General features: G+C 41.7%; 1 protein-coding gene across 6 annotated transcripts in view; it reads left to right on the plus strand.

The window, feature by feature from the left end:
• The first annotated feature begins 41 nt into the window (after nt 1-41).
• ZC3H7B (zinc finger CCCH-type containing 7B) overlaps nt 42-17890 on the plus strand; it is a 47915-nt gene continuing 30066 nt past the window's right edge. The window contains exons 1-9 of one of the 6 annotated variants that reach the window (XM_083462583.1): nt 42-105; nt 9071-9131; nt 10918-10951; nt 12181-12378; nt 13114-13272; nt 13904-13984; nt 15311-15370; nt 16191-16233; nt 16917-17167. In XM_083462583.1, the coding sequence (XP_083318709.1) occupies nt 9079-9131; nt 10918-10951; nt 12181-12378; nt 13114-13272; nt 13904-13984; nt 15311-15370; nt 16191-16233; nt 16917-17167 (879 nt within the window). In that variant the 5' untranslated portion in view covers nt 42-105; nt 9071-9078. Of the gene's footprint in view, nt 106-3260; nt 3482-4399; nt 4421-9070; nt 9132-10917; nt 10952-12180; nt 12379-13113; nt 13273-13903; nt 13985-15310; nt 15371-16190; nt 16234-16916; nt 17168-17890 lie in introns of those variants that run through there. The other 5 variants (XM_083462586.1, XM_083462585.1, XM_083462582.1 and 2 more) reach the window with 5 other exon arrangements.

Genomic DNA, 17890 nt, shown 5'->3' on the forward strand with positions numbered 1-17890 from the left:
TACTAGAAGTGTCCTCGAGCTCCCCCTTTAAAAAACAAAACTTTGCGGTGGAGTGAAAGAGGCTGAGTTCCCTACTATTTTGTTGCTTGGAGCGGCGGGTCAGACGTGTGTAACGGGTTTGGATACGATTATATGGTTCTGTTTTGTTTTTAGTACGACTGCTACCTATTTTCTTGAAGAATTCCTGTGCCTTTAAGAACTACCTTTAAGAAACTGTTTTATGAGAAAAAATTACAACGTTTGAAGTTTTTTAGTTTAGAAAAAGGTGGGGGGGGGGAGAATTTGTTCTGAAAATCCTCTGGTCTAGTAGACCCCCCCCAAGTGTCCCTATTTTCCAGGGACGTTCCTGATTTAGAGAAGCCATCCTGATTTCTGATTTGATCCTGGAATGTCCCACTTTCCCTTAGGATGTCCCTATTATCATTGGAGAAATGTTGGAGGGTTTCGGGTTATCCAACCTCTGAGCCACCTGAAGGCAATCCTGTATAGAGAAGGTTTTTTTAAATGTTTTATTATGTTTTATACATTTGGAAGCCGCCCAGAATGGCTGGGGCAACCCAGTGAGACATGTAAAAGTAAAATTATCATTATGGAATGGGACGTCCCAATTTTCATCGGAGAAATGTTGGAGGGTATAGTTTAGACTTTTACAAAACAACACTATTGCTTCAGTGTGTTGTGAACTAGGCCCAATCTGAGCTATACACTTAAAACCGTATCATATCACTTTAAACAGTCAGGGTGTTGCAGAGTTTTCCCCTGTCAATAAAGACAGACATGGATTCTCCGAGGAAGGTCAGAATTTATTTGGTCCACCTGTGGAGAGAAGACAGAGCAGAGGCTAACATTTGCACTTCCTGAGTCAATTGCTTACCTAAAAGAATCCAGGGAAATGTCATTTATGAAGGGTGCTGATACAGATATGTACCACATATGCAGCCCACCAGTTTTAACAGGGCTTTCTATTTCATTCGTCACAGTTTATTGCCTTATTAAAATAATTTATTAGTTGCCTTTCAATCACTCAAGATACCCTAGAGTGAGACAGAGCAAAACTAAGCAGAGCAAACTCAACAGCCCACAAAACTGGGGGGGAACCGATCATCAGCAAGAAAAAGTATTGCTTGTTGATTTTCCTTCTGATTTGGGGGACAACTTGATCAACAACATCCCCAGTTATTATGTTGACTAGCTTCACACGTTCTTGTTTTTCATGAATTTACCTCTTTTTCCTCTCTCAAACGTACTTCCAGTACGTTTCCGAGCACAATTCAAAGTGTTGGTGCTGACCTTTAAAGCCCTAAACGGCCTTGGTCCAGTATATCTGAAGGAGCGTCTCCACCCCCATCGTTCTGCCCAGACACTGAGGTCCAGCTCCGAGGGCCTTCTGGCGGTTCCCTCACTGCGAGAGGCCAAGTTACAGGGAACCAGGCAGAGGGCCTTCTCGGTAGTGGCGCCCGCCCTGTGGAACGCCCTCCCATCAGATGTGAAAGCGATAAACAACTACCTGACATTCAGAAGACATCTGAAGGCAGCCCTGTTCAGGGAAGTTTTTAATATGTGACATTTTAGTGTATTTTTCATCTTTGTTGGAAGCCGCCCAGAGTGGCTGGGGAAACCCAGCCAGATGGGCGGGGTACAAATAAATTATTATTATTATTATTATTATTATTATTATTATTATTATTATTATCATTATCATCATCATCTCAATTTCAGTGTTGACTAACTCTGTGGTCAACTCTGTAAAAGAGAGGATAAAAAATTTTCTCATTAAAATTGATAAATATATGTTCAATTTGATACCTTCCTCATCAGTTGCTGGACTGGTTAAACATTTATTCCCTAATCATTTTTAAGTATCCTTTGTTTTATACTCACTCCTAAAATTGGTTGTCTTTACTTATTGGGACGCTATCAAGTTTGACTTCTATTTATATACTCTGATTTTTTATCTATCATCATCTATCTATCTATTTATCTATCACTGCAAGTAATCACCTTTTACAGGTGACTTAGTTATTATATTACTCTGGTAATTATTCATACACATTTATAGATGAATAAAGTAGTTTACAGTACAGTCCTATACATGTCTACCCAAGTAAGCGGGTCTAGAACTGTAGCCTTAGTCTGGTACTATCTGTTGATAAATTGCCTGGAATATTCTTTACTGAAATGCCAGTTTTTGGTTGGACAAGCACCTACTCCCTTGCATGAGTAGTGCAAAGGCATGTATAGGAGTTGGACAAAGAGAGAGGGAAGACTGTGCTATGCACAGCTAGAAAGGAGGAAAGGATCAAAAGAAGAAAAAGACAATGGATAGAGTGGCTAATACCTCAAAGGCCCAGTCCCTATGGTTGATGGTCCTGAAAGCTGCTGAAAGGTCTTGCGAAACCTGCTCTCTCCATCTCCATCCCCTACCATGGCATGAAAGGTGGAATTAATTGTTATATCCTCTAAATTTGACTCAAACTAATTCCACAGCCTTGGGCATTGGGAATAGCATATTAGCATATTGCTTATCTATAACTAATAGCCAATGGGGCTATTTTCTGTATTTTGTCATAATAAAAAACTGCATTGTTTTTGCCTCTCAATTACCTAGTACCCTGTATAATCAAGTGAATCTGAACACTTACAACAGATTAACAGAATAATAATTAGGGAGAGAAATAAGGGGGAAATGCACGGGTAGATTAAGCATTTAACTGTGTATTTGCAAATATAATAATAATAAATAACAATAATAAGAATAATATTTTGTTGGTTTATTTCCTTCGCTCATTTATTATTACAGTGGTACCTTGGGTTACATACACTTCAGGTTACAGATGCTTCAGGTTACAGACTCCGCTAACCCAGAAATAGTACCTCGGGTTAAGAACTTTGCTTCAGAATGAGAACAGAAATCGTGTTCCAGTGGCGTGGCGGCAGCTGGAGGCCTCATTAGCTAAAGTGGTGCTTCAGGTTAAGAACAGTTTCAAGTTAAGAACAGACCTCCGGAATGAATTAAGTACTTAACCCAAGTACCACTGTAAACATCCTTGCTCAGATGTTTATCATCATAGATTGCAATGCAGTTATAACCATATCTACTCAGAAGGAAGCCATATGGAATTCAATGGGGTTTATTCTCAGGTAAATGAGATTAGGATTGCAGCCTAAATCGCAGCTAGGAAGGCTGGTGTTGGTGGTGTCGATGAAACAGTGGACTGTAGGACCTGGAGGGATCCCAAGGAAGCATTTTGCCTTGCTGGTGAGACTGAGCTGGAGAGACCTGGAAATGAAAGTAAAAAAGACCAAGAGGCACATGGAGGGAGCTGTATCGGCAGCAGCTCTAGGAACAGAATGCTGCTTTCTGTAATTAAATAGCAATTACTAGTATTATTACTAACTGTAATAATGCTCTAATAATATCTCTAGTAATATCATAGCATTTATCAAGGCGGGGTGTAGGGGGAATCCCCAAGCAGAGGAGGTGAGTTGGTTATTTTGTTGTTTTTCTGTGAAGGAAGGAAGCTAGGAAGGAGGAGGGTGGCTGGGTTGGGGGTATGAAGATGGGCCAAAATACCCCTGAAGCAATATTGCTCAGTTTTGCAGATGAGTAACGGAAATATTTCTCACTGCATATGTTGCTTAATCCCAACCAGAATTAAATAGGACGCGAAAGTCACACTACTACCGTCTCTCCGGGTCGAATTCTTAAAAGATAAATGTCTTCTTCCTCCCTGTGCTCCTTCTTTTGAGGTTGGGAAGTTTTTTTGGGAGGAACTAGCGGGTGCTCGGAACTGAATGGCGATCCCAGAAACCTTTTGACTTCTCTCACGATTTCATTTCGGCTCTGCGGTTCTAGAATTTTTATTTTATTTTATTGCTTTCTTGCTCAAAAGCACTGACACAGTGAAGAGAATCTTTGCAGAAACGCTGATCTTGGGCGAGGGGGAGTTGAGTAAAAAAAAAAAAAAAGGTTTGGCTGTTGCCTCATTTGGCATTTTATAATCTGACTTGTAAAAGTTACGTTGCTTAGCAGAACGGAAATGTTTCATTTAAAATCATTTTTGGGCGGTTTTCTTTTAGTCTGGAACCCCCCGTGACAGTTTGTTGTGAGCTTAGCAGCACCAAGTTGTGTGTCGTGGCTTCCGAAGGCAGAAGGCAGGCGGCTCTTCCTTGTCTGTTTCCGCGTTCGAGGCACAGCTATAGCCGGTTACTTTTGCTAACCGAGGCCGGGGATTTGGAGGCCTTGGATTGGTGGGAATGGGGTCAATTCTAGAGGAATTAAACCAGAAAAATGTGCATGTGTGTTTCAGGGCTGTTAATGGGGGTTGGGGGGCAATGAAAAGGAGGACCGTATTTGAAGGAGCAGAGCAATAGAAGCAAACCAACAAGACGGAAGATGCCGCCAATGCGCATAAACAGGGTACAATCCACATCGAAAAGGCTTACTAATGTCTGTTATACGCCTGTTGCATTATAGTATGATAGCTAACCAAAATATGTTGAAAACTGGGAGAATGAACACTAGGGGAATGGGAAACGTGTTGAAACCGTTGCTGAAAAAGCCAATCTGTTCCCTCCCTCCTTTTCCCTGCATATTGCAGAGGTCTTTACGGTGCATGTAAATATTTTGGGAGACAAGCGCTAGGGAGATGTGTGCTGTAAAAGTAATCTTACATTTGGGTTTGCAGCTCAATGCTACCCTGTTAATGTGCGATATTGAGGGCTGCAACTAAGCCTCACAGCTTTCTTTATGCAAAGCAAAACATCACAATTTGCATGAATGCAACGAACCTGTTGTGATTCTGCCAACCCATTTGTACATTTTCTCGGTAGAATCTCCTTATCGCATAATCGGTGAAACGTTCCAAACATATGGGATTATAAAAGCTTTGTATTACTAACTCCCAAGGTTCAGGGTTGGAGGGGAGTCTAGAAAACATGAGATTTGAAACCATGATAATAAATGTGTCCCTTTTCATTTGTTTCATTTCTCATTTTAAGCTTTTAGTGCATGTTATAGCAGTTTTAAGCTTTTACTCTACAATATACCATCTCTGAGCAGTTTGTAGATCCAGTCTAAAATACAAAAACAATCCAAAGTTTAAACAGTAAAAACAATGAAAACCAACAATAATAATTCAGAACTGGAAATAAAATAAAAGAAATCTAAAGAACAGTATACACAGCAGCAAAATAAAAATTAAAACCAGCTAGAGGAATAATTAGGTGGATCTTAAAACCCCATAAAATGACTATCCATTGTACACAGTAACATAGGAAGCGGCCTTATACTGAGTTAGACCATTGGCAAAATCATTCTGCACCATGTAGTTTAAACTGTAGGCATGTCATGAGCAGCTATTGGCTAGTGCCTGTAACATCATATTAAAAGTGAAACATTTGTTTCCTGCTCCCTATTATGTTACCCCATTTGAGAACTTTTAAAAACCCTAAGAAGCAAAATACTACCAGGTGCACTACTCCAGCAGAAGTACTCAAGATGATTTTAAATATTTGTGCAAAAAATAAAAACCAACCTCAGACTTCTTCCCACCCCTCACAGCAGTGTTGTTGTGTTGCTTTTCCCCGCTTTCTAAAAATTAAGGCAGTTTAAAGGGATTGACAGACAAATAATGATATAACCAACCAATATTAATACCATGGTTACAAAATATATTTTATAGTTAAACAATCCCATGATGTTTTAAAGTCTGCTTAAATTTAACAATAAATTGTTACTCCTTTGAGAAGGAGCTTTACAAAAATGCATTTCCAGACAAGGACATCAGCATATTTAGATGACAGTTCTGTGGTGCATATGTGGGCAAAGTTATATGTAAGATGCATTAACTTTTGTATCACCTGCCATATAAGAATCCCAAATACAGTTTTTTTTATTTGGAAATTTATGTAGAGTTATGACTTCTGATAGGATTATGTATAATAATAGTATAATAATAGTAAACTTATGAATAATCTCTTACATTATCACAAAAACGGCTTTAAAAAGTTTTGAAAAGAGTAATAACCTTTCACAAACACAAACAGTACAAAATGAACAGAGACCTTTTCACCCAGCTGGAAAAGCTTATTGAAATAACAAAATCTTCAATTGTTTCTGGAGAGTACAGATAGTAGACGCCTGTCGTATCTAAACTTGAATGCTGTTCTGCAAAACAGGGGTAACCACATTGAAAGCCCTGCTCCAAGTCACTTTGGAACACGTCTCTGCTATTTTGGGCACTTGAAGGAGAAACACTCTTGCAGAACACAGAGACCCACTGTGTGTATAAGGGATAAAGCGGTCACTTAAGCAGCCTAGTCCTAAGTTGTATGTGCTAGTACCGAAACCTTGAATTTGGCCCAGTAGTAGATTGGCAGCCCATGCAAATCCTGCAAACAAAGTGCTATATGCTGCTGGTGGTTTATCCCCACAAGCAACCTAGAACTGCATCGTACATTACCTGCAGTCTCAGGGCCAGCTTCAAGAGTAGCCCCCACATAGAGTTCATTGCACTAATCGAACCTTGAAGTACCAATGCATGGACAGTAGTGGTTAGGCTCTCATCATAGACATCTGCATCTCTAGGGATAGAGCTACAGTGGTGCCTCGCAAGACGAAATTAATCCGTTCCGCGAGTCTCTTCGTCTAGCGGTTTCTTCGTTTTGCGAAGCAACCCTATTAGCGGATTAGCGCTATTAGCAGTTTAGCGGCTATTAAAGGCTTAGCGGCTATTAAAGGCTTAGCGGATTAGCGGCTAAAAGGCTATTAGCGGCTTAGAAAAAGGGGGGGAAAGCAAAAAAAAAATCGGAACACTCGCAAGACGTTTTCGTCTTGCAAAGCAAGCCCATAGGGAAAATCGTCTTGCGAAGCAGCTCAAAAATGGAAAACCCTTTCGTCTAGCGGGTTTTCCGTCTTGCGAGGCATTCATCTTGCGGGGCACCACTGTATATCTAGAAGCACTCCACACTTTGCAGCTCCTCTTTCAGGAAGAGTTTGGCCCCATCCTGGATCGGGACACATTCTCACTGAACCTAGGAACCCAACACCCACACACTGTCTTGCCTGGATTCAGACTCGGTTTATTAGCCCTCATCCAGCCCACCACTGCTTCCAGACACTGGCCAGTGGCCTGCTCAGCCATTTCCAATTCAGATATTACAGATACTGTAAAATGTTTTGGGTATCACCAGAGTACTGATGACTCTTCATCTTCTAATGGCTACTCCCAGTGGCTTCATATATATGTTAAATAGCATTGGAGACACTATAATGCCCTGTAGCAGCCCATAACTCAAGAGGCAGGGGGGCTGAGAATCACATATTCAGTGTTAACTTCTGGAAGCATCCCTGGAGATAAGCCCAAAGTCACTGCAGAACAGTGCACCAATATCCATCTCCCATAGATGGTCCAAGAGGATTTCATGGCTGACGATACTGAAACCTGTAATCAGGTGTTTAAGCAGGAGCAGCAGGGTCACATTCCTCCTGTCCCTCCCCTGATAGAGGTAATCTTTCAGAGTGACCATGGCCGATTGAGTCCTGAACCCAGATCCGAACACAATTTGGAAGGCATAACAGTTTCCTCCTAGAATGCCTGCGATTGCACTGCCGCAATTCTCATGAGTACCTTGCTACTGGGATGTATTTGTAGGTACCACTTCCTCGTGCAAAGGAGTGTTCACTGGACCCACCCAGTCACACCCACCCTGCAGCTAGCTTTAATCAGTTTTGAAAAGCAATGGTCGAGACAGCGCTGGAGGCATAGTCACAAATAACTTGTCAAACTCCTCAGGCTGCCAGAACTGATCCCACAAAGTAAGGCTTGATGGAGCATTGCAAACTTCACTCAGAGCTTAGTCTTAATTTGTGTTGTACGTTATGGGATGTGCTGAATCTCACTTGGACTTTCCCCCCTGTGTGGAACTTTCTCCTTTCTGCGATGACATTTTGGTTTCAGCAGATAAAAATACCCGGTTTCCAGCAATTTGGAATACTAATTCTGCTGCAGATTCAGCACATCTTGTGTTGCACCTGACCAACTGAAAAATACTTTAAAGTTTGCCTAGCACAGCTAAAGATAGCCGAGAACAAATTTTCCTGTTTTGTATTTTTAATATGAAATGTCAGAACAGCGCACTGAATCATGACATAATTTTTGTGCTCTGAATTTTTCTCCTGAACTGAGTTGGTTGCTTGGTTTCATCTTCATCTTTCATGTTCCTAGTTGTACCACCATAAATAATTCACAGCCTTCATTTTGGTTTGCATCTTCAAAATTGGAAACACCTAGTGTAGCTAGATGGGTCTTAGAATCTGTGTTGCCATGAATTGTGTAAACATCTGTGTGCATAAGATGGTATGCATAGTTTCTATGGTATCCTGGAAATCAAAGCCTGCCTTTCAAGTTTGCTTTCTAAAAAGTGGACACTTGGGGATGTATGAGAATGTAATGTTGAAAAGGTAATGCATACATCTATCTGGAAGAAAATGTGTCAACAGAAAGCAGGATTTTGTTCCTCTGTACAGACCCCAGTCCACTGATGTTCATTGGGGCTGGAATAGTAGCAGATCAGCTGAGGCCATTTTGGGGCAGTGTGGATCAAGCAGACTTTATCCTTGCTTTAAAAAAGGGGGGTGGCTACTGTAATATGCGCTTACATGTAGTTATATTTAATAACAGTATTTGCACTCACCTATTGGTCCCTAGGCCCATTTGAGGGTGGGAACTGTTCTCTATACAATTCTAAATGGGTTTAACCCACCACATTTGAAGCAGCAGCTGTGAGAGACCATTCCTCAGTGTTGGAATGCATGCTTTCGTAGCAGAGATGAGCGACTTGTGGGCCTCCAAATGTTGTTGGACTTCTAACTGTCATCAACCACACCCAGTGCTGAGGAAACATTGGAGGATTCATACAACATCTGGACAACCACAGGTTTCCCATCCCTTCTTTACCTGTACAGTCCCAGGTACCTCTAGTTAAAACTACCTATGTTATTGTTAAAGTTGTATCGTGGGGTACGCTCAAACTCTAAAGGTTTAATATATGCTTTTCCCCACTGCAGTGACTGTAATGGAGAGACAAAAACGTAAAGAAGAGATAGAGAAGGGACTACAGTTCATCCAGTAAGTGAACAAGTTTGGAGACTGTGTTGTTTCTATTCTCATTAATCTGTGAAATCGAGCAATCCTTACTTTAATATATTTATTTTTCAATATATATAATTTATTTCCCCTTCAAATGAAGACCAAAACAGCTCACACAATAAAGCATAACTTTCATAAATAGCAGCAGAAACATGCTGACATAAAAATACCTAATTTAAGAAAAACTTATAAGGAATCAAACCACAATTCTTGTACAGCTTCCAAAATTGTGGCACCACTATAACATAAGTAACACTTGTTGCATGGAAACGTATACTTGGCCTTGAGTTGAGTGTACTGTGATTTTTACCTTTGTAAGGGAGAACTGTGAAATACAGTGGTACCTTGGAACGCGAATGTAATCCATTCCAGAAGACCGTTTGACTTCTGAAACGTTCGAGTTCTGAGGTGTGGCTTCCGATTGGCCGACAGCTAGGTTTTTGCACAGTTGAAGTCGTGCCGGACATTTGTGTTCCGAGGAACGTTTGAAAACCGGGGCACTTCCGGGTTTTTGGCATTCAGGAGCCGAAACGAGCAGTCCGAGTTCCAAGGTACCACTGTACCAGAATTTTGCAGTCTTAACTTTCTAGAGTAAGGCTGCAGATTGGAAGGCTCCTACTTTAATAAGACTATTCTAGAGTAAATGGATTGTCATGCCAACTGTCTATGGTTATAGGGTTAAGACTTGCACTCCAGTCGATAGTCACTTCTGGTTCATACAACTGTACAATAGTACAATTATAAGTGATAGAGGAGCCAAATTCCCTTCAAATCTGTGGCGCACACCCAGCTTTTTCACATACGTAGCAGCCCATGGAAACTAGATACACTTGGGAACCTAGGCAAAACCTTTTCCATTTGTATATTGAAGAATGTTGATTCATTCTATTGAAGGAAAATACTTGACAGACATAATTTATTGAACTGGACACTATGCCTGTGATGTGAAAAACAAGTAGTGTTATCATTTCCTAGACAGAGAAACCAAAGTGTGTGTTTGGGTTGTTATCTGGCTGTGGAGAAAGTATTGCCTCCATGAGGCCACCTAGCAATGCAGGGGACATTTTATCAACACAGGAAACATTGGACTTTTGGATGGCAATAGCCCAATTGCCACCCAAGCGAGTTGAAACAATTTATTTGTTTCCCTCTATTTAAGTTCCCATCTATGATAGTTCAGGAATGATGTTGTGCTGGCTAATACCATAGTTGGTAGCGCGTTACCCAGAGGGCTTTGTTTTCCTGTGTTAGCCACTTTCACTGCCTTGAAAGTCAAAAGAAATATAAACCGATACCGAAGCACAGCCAATTTTTTTATTATCTTGTCTTAGTAGCTTTCTGTTTGCTGTTACTTTAAGCCTGCTTTCTTGCCCAAAGAATGATTGTGTGTGTGTGTTATACACACACACACACACACACACACACACACTCAATCAAATAACGTGGATTTTTGTGCAAAAGGTTTTTGTGCGTGTGTGTGTATATATAAACATAAGCAAAGTATTCTTCAGCAACAGGTAAATTTGTCTGCAACGGCTGAAGCCAAAGGGATAATACAGTACACATAGTTTAAAGTACAGGCCATGAGAAACTTAAGTGCATTCTGCAAACTCATCTCTGAAAAGTGAGCATACGAATGCCCACAGGTAAAAAAGAAGAGGTTCCCTATTTCTACTTATATTATGCATTTATACTGCTTCACATATTAGAGTGATGTATATATATGTATATTTCTGTACTTCAGAAGCCCTTTGTCTTTGTTTAGGTCCACGTTACCCCTAAGCCAAGAAGATTATGAGGTAATTTTAAGAGTTTCTTTTTTAAAAAAAGAAGTACCAAATGTTATCTTGACAAATTAGTCCTTGTGACTGAGGTGGTGATGGCAGGGAGGGAAAGGGAAGTAGTTGCTTCTTGCTGCTGGATGGGCAGAGTTGCTCAGAGAACAGGGATAGGGAGGCTTTTTCAGCCTGAGGTCCATCCAAGGTCCATATTTCCTTCTGGGCAAGTTTTTGAGGGCCACATGCTGGTGATGGATGTGGCTAGGATTCAGGAGATGCCATTCTAAATCGCATTGAGATTATCAGCTGGGTTTGTGTGGGTGATTTTTATACTTACAATTTTATATCCTCCTGCTGCTGAGATCTCCAATTGGTTCAGTTCTCAAAATATGAGTATGTAAAAAACTATCAACAACGTGGGCATTTACTTTCCAATAATATTTTTGTTGTTTGACTAAGTTACTTAAATACGTTGACTTCAGTGGGTCTGAGTAGAGCTTAGCTTTGATACTGCCAAATTTGCTTTAATTGAACAAGCATGCTATACATACTTGCCCGAGATATATATTTATTTTAAAATGGGAAGCTTGAATTTACTCAAGCCCATTTACTTACTGAGTTGTTGCCTGGCTCTTAAGACTCCTCATTTGAGTTCTGCAGCCTCTGGCAGGGCACCTGCCCTAAAACCTTTGACAGATGTCCCCTCTCCAACCATAGCTATGAGTCTAGGGATCTAGGGATCTCCTTTGCTCTAAAAATGTACTGTGACTGGTCTAGGTCCTATTTTTCTTGTCAAGTCCTGTCCACACTGTGTTGTGACATTGGCACACTGCATAGCAGGTGCATAGCAGACAGAAATATTGTGAAGCACAATATCATTGAGATTATATGAAGAAAAAGCAGGTGAGAGCTGCGTTCACACATCATGCTAAACCATAAACCATGGCTTAATGTGCATGAGTGAATCTTGTCCAGCTGACACTACGAGAAAACAACTGGCTTGGATAGACACATTCACTGTACCATGCCACGATGAAGCTTTCAAACCAAGGAACACTGTTTCTCTCAGCAGACAAGCTTTTTCTCATAAACCTGTCCACAGGGAATTGTGACTTTCTAGGATTATTCGAATTATGTGCCTCCTTTATATTCTGAGAGAACGTATATAGTGATTTTGATGCCTTTTTGGCACTGTAGCAAGGACACTACGGGATGGCATAGTGTTTTTTCTTCGTTTCTTATTCCTATAGGCTTTTTTGCAAAAGCTGGTGAGAAACTTATTTGCAGAGGGCAATGATTTGTTCAGAGAGAAGGATTTCAAGCTAGCGCTGGTTCAGTATGTCGAAGGGCTGAATGTGGCGGAATATGCAGCTTCAGATGAGGTGGCCATTCCGGTGGATCTCTTATGCAAGCTGCATGTCAATCGGGCTGCCTGCTACTTTGCCATGGTGAGTAGTCTTGGGGCTAGTTTGTGCACGTATGTGCTTTATTTGATCTCTCCATCAAACCTGCATATAAGCAGGTTTAAACGGCATTAAAGTAATTTTGGTTAAAATAAAATTTAAAAATTCAATATATGTCATGGCTCACTTGCCTTTATTTGATGTTGCAGTCATCAGATGATGATCATACAGTGGTGCCTCGCAAGACGAAATTAATCCGTTCCGCAAGTCTCTTCGTCTTGCAGTTTTTTCGTCTTGCGAAGCACGGCTATTAGCGGCTGTTAACGGCTTAGCGGCTATTAACGGCTTAGCGGCTTTAAGAAAAAGGAAACAAACTCGCAAGAACTCGCAAGACGTTCGTCTTGCGAAGCAAGCCCATAGGGAAATTCGTCTTGCGGAACGACTCAAAAAACGGAAAACTCTTTCGTCTTGCGCGTTTTTAGTCTTGTGAGGCATTCGTCTTGCGAGGTACCACTGTACTTGTGCAATTCATTCCACATGCCATTGCCTTTAGGAGGTGAGGGTAGGGATCTGACTACAGGCACTATACACCAAGGGGAAGAATTATCCATTGTTGTGGGTATTAACCTGACACACTGTTCTTTTGCTCCCCCTTTCTTTTCTGTACAAGCAGAGCTTAAGAGCAGTGAGTTAGGTTGGACAGATCTTGCATGGAAGGAGAGGTGTAGGATCTGTTTATATCAAGCTTCTTATGGTTATGATAGTCTCGTTTTCCTAAAGGGCCTGCATGAGAAAGCTCTGGAAGACAGTGAGAAGGCTCTGGGATTCAACAAGGAGAACATCCGTGCGCTATTCCGGAAAGCCCGCTGCTTGAATGAGCTAGGGAGGCACAAGGAAGCATATGAATGTAACAGCCGCTGCTTGCTCTCCCTCCCGCATGTAAGTAGTGGCTTGCACATTTACAGTCATTGACTTTTTAATGGAAAGTGCATAAATGTGTTAAAATAAATTACAATCAAACTCGAGATTTCCATTCCCCTCTTCTATCATTGGCTCTCTCATCTTTTGTTTTGATCCAAAGAGCAATAAAAAGGAATCTACAAATCTTCCAAGCATTGAGCAAACTAATAAATAGAGCATGCAGTTTCCAGCACAAATATGAAAGCTTATTATTATCTTTAGCACTTAGATTTGCAAATATATTTTTATTTATGACAGCTTTTGGGGGAAAGCACCTGCTCTCTCTTACTGCAAGTGCTGCTTCTCCCCCCCCCCCCAGCTTCCCTGCCATTATGTCCCCTCTTGCAGAAACACTGTCCCTTGTTCTGCTCATATCTCACCTCTAAATATTTTGGTCTGGATTGGAGAGACGGCAGAAGAGAGAGCTTGGGAGCAGGGAACAATAGGCATTTAGAGGATTCATGCAATTTTACTTATGAAATTTACACAATTACACTTATATGACGGGCCTGGAATGTAACCCCACATAAGGGGGGGGGGCTATATTTGCAAAGAATTGAGTGGAACACTTTGTACACCTACAAATGTGCTCATTGTCTTCTCCTTGAAGGATGAAAGTGTAGCACAACTCGGCCAGGAGCTTGCACAGAAACTGGGATTAAGGGTCCGGAAAGCCTATAAGAGGCCCCAGGTATAGTATTCATGTCCCACGTTAATTTCAGTTGGCATATATAGGGCTATGTGATTGCATCCTCCCAACAATCCTTTGGGATACATTTGACTGAGAGTGACTTGCCTAAAGCTAGCTAGTGAGCATCAAGATGGTTGTGCAGGGATGTGAACTTGGGGTTCCAGCATCCAAATCCAGCACTCTAGCCCAAGGCTGCACAGCATGTGATTCAGCTCACCAACAAGGTGTGGTAACCTCTGAAGTGCTTGGTAGCCTCCCATGTTTATGCAGTCCTCAAAAGAGAAAACAGAAATAGGAAGTGTTGAGTTCTGGTGAAGCGCCATTTATGGCCAGTGCCCAGAATTGGGCTTGGTGCAGTTGAGCAGGTCTAGTTTGGGGTCCTGTGTGGCCCTCCTGATGTTTACATGACTCCATCTTTCATTACTCCCAGACTTCATGGCCAAAGGTCAGGGATTATGGAAGTTGTTGTCCATCAGCATCTGAAGGGCCTCCATGTGGTTTTTTTTTGGGGGGGGAGTACTAATTGGTGTGTACAGTTGCGTGTAAATGTGTGTATAAAAGGCTTATGGCAAACCAGAAGCTTGGAATGGTGAGTACAGTGGTACCTCGATTTCCGAACGTAATCAGTTCCAGAAGACTGTTCAACTTCCGAAACTTTCAAAAACCGAAGCATTTACTTCCGGAAAACTCTATACAGAAGCCGTGTGGCACGTTTGACTTCCGAAAAGCGTTCAGAAACTGAAACAGTTACTTCTGGGTTTTGGGCGTTCAAAAACTGAAACGTTCTACTTCCAAGACGTTCGAAAAACCGAAGTACCACTGTATTCTATTTTAAGAGTACCTGCCACTATTATAAATGGTATTTAATTAGAAATGACATTTAATTCAGCTAGCCAGCTCAGAACAGAATCATACTGTCTGGCTACCTATGAAGACCTTAGAGAGCGTGACTACCTACCTCCTCTCCTGTCAAAACTTAGCACTATTAGTTTCACCCAGGATAAAATCCAGAATAAGACTATCCACTTGCAAATGATGTGATATTCCAAACACAGTACTGTAGTCAATTTTTGTTGGGAACAGCATGCAACCTGCAAGTAGATTGTCCAATTTGACTTTTATATAAGCATGCCTTGTACTGAATGTAGAAAACTGGGAAGTGAGGTTTAGCTGCAATTTCTGGTCTGTGTACAGGGTGCATGTACAGTGCAATACATATATATATACACACTGTCAGTGCCATCTTGTATGTTTACCTGCTCCTTAATATGGAAGTGACTTTGTGTCAGAATCTTGTAGATTACCACTGTTCTCTCTTCCTTGCAGCAGGAATTGGAAACGTTTTCTCTACTTAGTAATGGCCTGTCTTCTGCCTTACCAAATCAGGTAGCCTTTATTGATAAAATAGTGCAAGTGAGACCTGAAACAACATTTTGCAGTGTCAAGTGCTGCTGTTCAGCATGCCAGCCAGCCAGGACCTCTTCGTGAAACTTCATTTCATTCCCTGTCCCCATTTCCCGCTTAAAGAGTTTTATTGTTCTTCTAACCCTGGGATTCCACCAAGTATGCCAATATCTCCCTCATGTTTCTCAGTGATCCTGCTTGGCTAGAGTACTATTGGCACTCACTGGCTAAGTCCAGTGTTGCAAGAAATGATGCCTCCTAGAAATGTTTAATTTTAAGTGCAGTTGATTGCATTCCAGAATTTTAGCAGAATCTGAAAAACTGTAGAGAGTGCTGACTGGCTAGCTAATGGCCCTTGTGACAGTCATGAAGTCAGTCAGTTGTGTAGAGCACTGGTTGTCGGTCCAACTAGTCACATAACTCACAGGGCCTGAGCAGTATTTCAAGGTGTTTTTTTTTAAAAAAAATAAACCCAACGGGAAAGGGATCCAAAGAAAATTTAACCAGATGAACATATGCCCAAGTTTTTTGTGCTTTTTAATAGTTGAAAGCTTGCCTGAAGTCTGGCGGGAAGGGTGAAAGAGAGGAAATTAGTGCTAGTTTCAAAGACCAGTATGTGTGTCAGTAAAGTGAATAAACACTTTGCAAGAGGAAAAAACTGCAAACTCCTGTAGTTAGGTACATCACTGTGTGCCCTGAAATAACTCTTTGTGAAAGCTGGAGAAAAGATTTGAATGCTGAGAGTAGCAACTCCCCCCACCCTGCCAGAGGGATGACAATAGTATATTCTTTCTCTTTGCAGACTGTTTCTAATGGATTGGGCTCTGTAGATGACATTGAAACAGGTGATTAGTTTTATGTTCCTTTGGCTCATAGCAATTTTTGTCTCTTTGGTTTGCCACTAAGGACTATAACTTGAGTGACAGAAAATGTTCTGGTAGAGGGGAGGGCGGAAGTAAGTTCCTACTCTTGCAACTTCCCTCCCTGAGCCAGCTTTGGGAACGTTGCACTGGGTTTGCAGCTGTTCCCCTGAACTGTGTGGCTCGACAGAAAAACCAATGTATGCTGAAGCTCCCAGCACGTGTAAATGAAATCCCCTGCAGGAGATACCCTTTTCCCATGATACACAGGGCACCCCCATTCTATAAAATCTGAAGAAACTTTTAGAAATATGACTTTAGATTGTACTCTGACAGATACTGAAAGACATATTTTGAAGATGGGAGACACAGTATAGTACAGGCTTTGAGTGCAGAAGGTCTGTGGTTCAATTCCTGGTGTTTCTGTCTGTTTATGTAAGGATCACATAGTGGGTGATGGGGGGGGGGAGACCTCTGCCTGAGACCCTGAACAGCCACTGCCCCCTAGAGTGTACAATATTGGGCTAGTTGGACAAACGTCCTGGGCTGGCATACGGTAGCTTCCTATAGTTCAGAGAGCAAGAGTCTCTGAGCTTCAATTTTTGCTACTGGATTGGGATCTGTGTGTGTGCTGCCATCTGGATGTGATCAAGTAATTTGCCTTGCAGACAGCTCTCTCGGTCTCCAGTGCGTCACCCCTCCCAATGTCTCTGTGAGTGAGGACCCTGCCTTTCCATCAACTGACTTGGATACGAAAGGCACACCAACTTCACTGCCTGCCGCCACCCTGCTCCCTTCTACTGATGCTGCATCCATGCCAGGGTCTGAGGGTGCTGATGACTTCACTGAAGGAGGAGTTCTTGGGCATGAACTGGACTCCATTCTGGATTCTATTGCAGATGGGTCACAATACCCTCTGGTAAGAGTGGATTTCCTAGGTCTACCTATCCATCTACATCTCTGCTTTCAGTCACTCCTTTCTGACTTTCCCTCACTCTTCTCCTCATGCACTGGAGGGTTCTGTGTCTTTCTCCCTCCTCCTTTTGGTTTCTCTTCCCTACCCACAAACTCCTCCTTTTGGTTTCTAAGTATCTGATGAGATCTGAGCCAACGGGAGACCTGAGTATATTATACATTTCCATGTGGCATTGTTTATCACCTTGGGAACAGAAAGGGTGTGTGCACATCTAAAACTCCCAACTGTATAGCTGTGGTTAAGTAATTGGAAGCAGAGTTCTGGTCTCCCTGTCCACACACGTTGGCCTTTGGGAGTGCAAATTGTTCTCTACTAGTCTTACATGCAATTAAGTGATATAGTGACATTGATGCTGACAGTGGCTGAAGTTGTCCGGGGTTTCCTCCCCAACATCCGTTTCAAATCATGGCTAAGAGAAAACTCTGATATCAGGAATGGGGAAGTCCATAGCTTAATGGCAGAGCATGTGTTGTGTACAGTATGCAGGAAATCCAGGGTTCAATCCCTGACACTTCAACCTGAAAGGATCCTGTATTATAATAATAATATAATAATAATTTATTATTTATATGCCGCCCATCTGGCTGGGCCTCCCCAGCCACTCTGGGCGGCTTCCATAAAAACCAGAAATACAGTAAAATATCACACGTTAAAAACTTCCCTGAA

The sequence above is a fragment of the Podarcis liolepis genome, assembly GCF_965112155.1.
Source record: "Podarcis liolepis genome assembly, chromosome: 10".
NCBI lineage: Eukaryota > Metazoa > Chordata > Lepidosauria > Squamata > Lacertidae > Podarcis > Podarcis liolepis.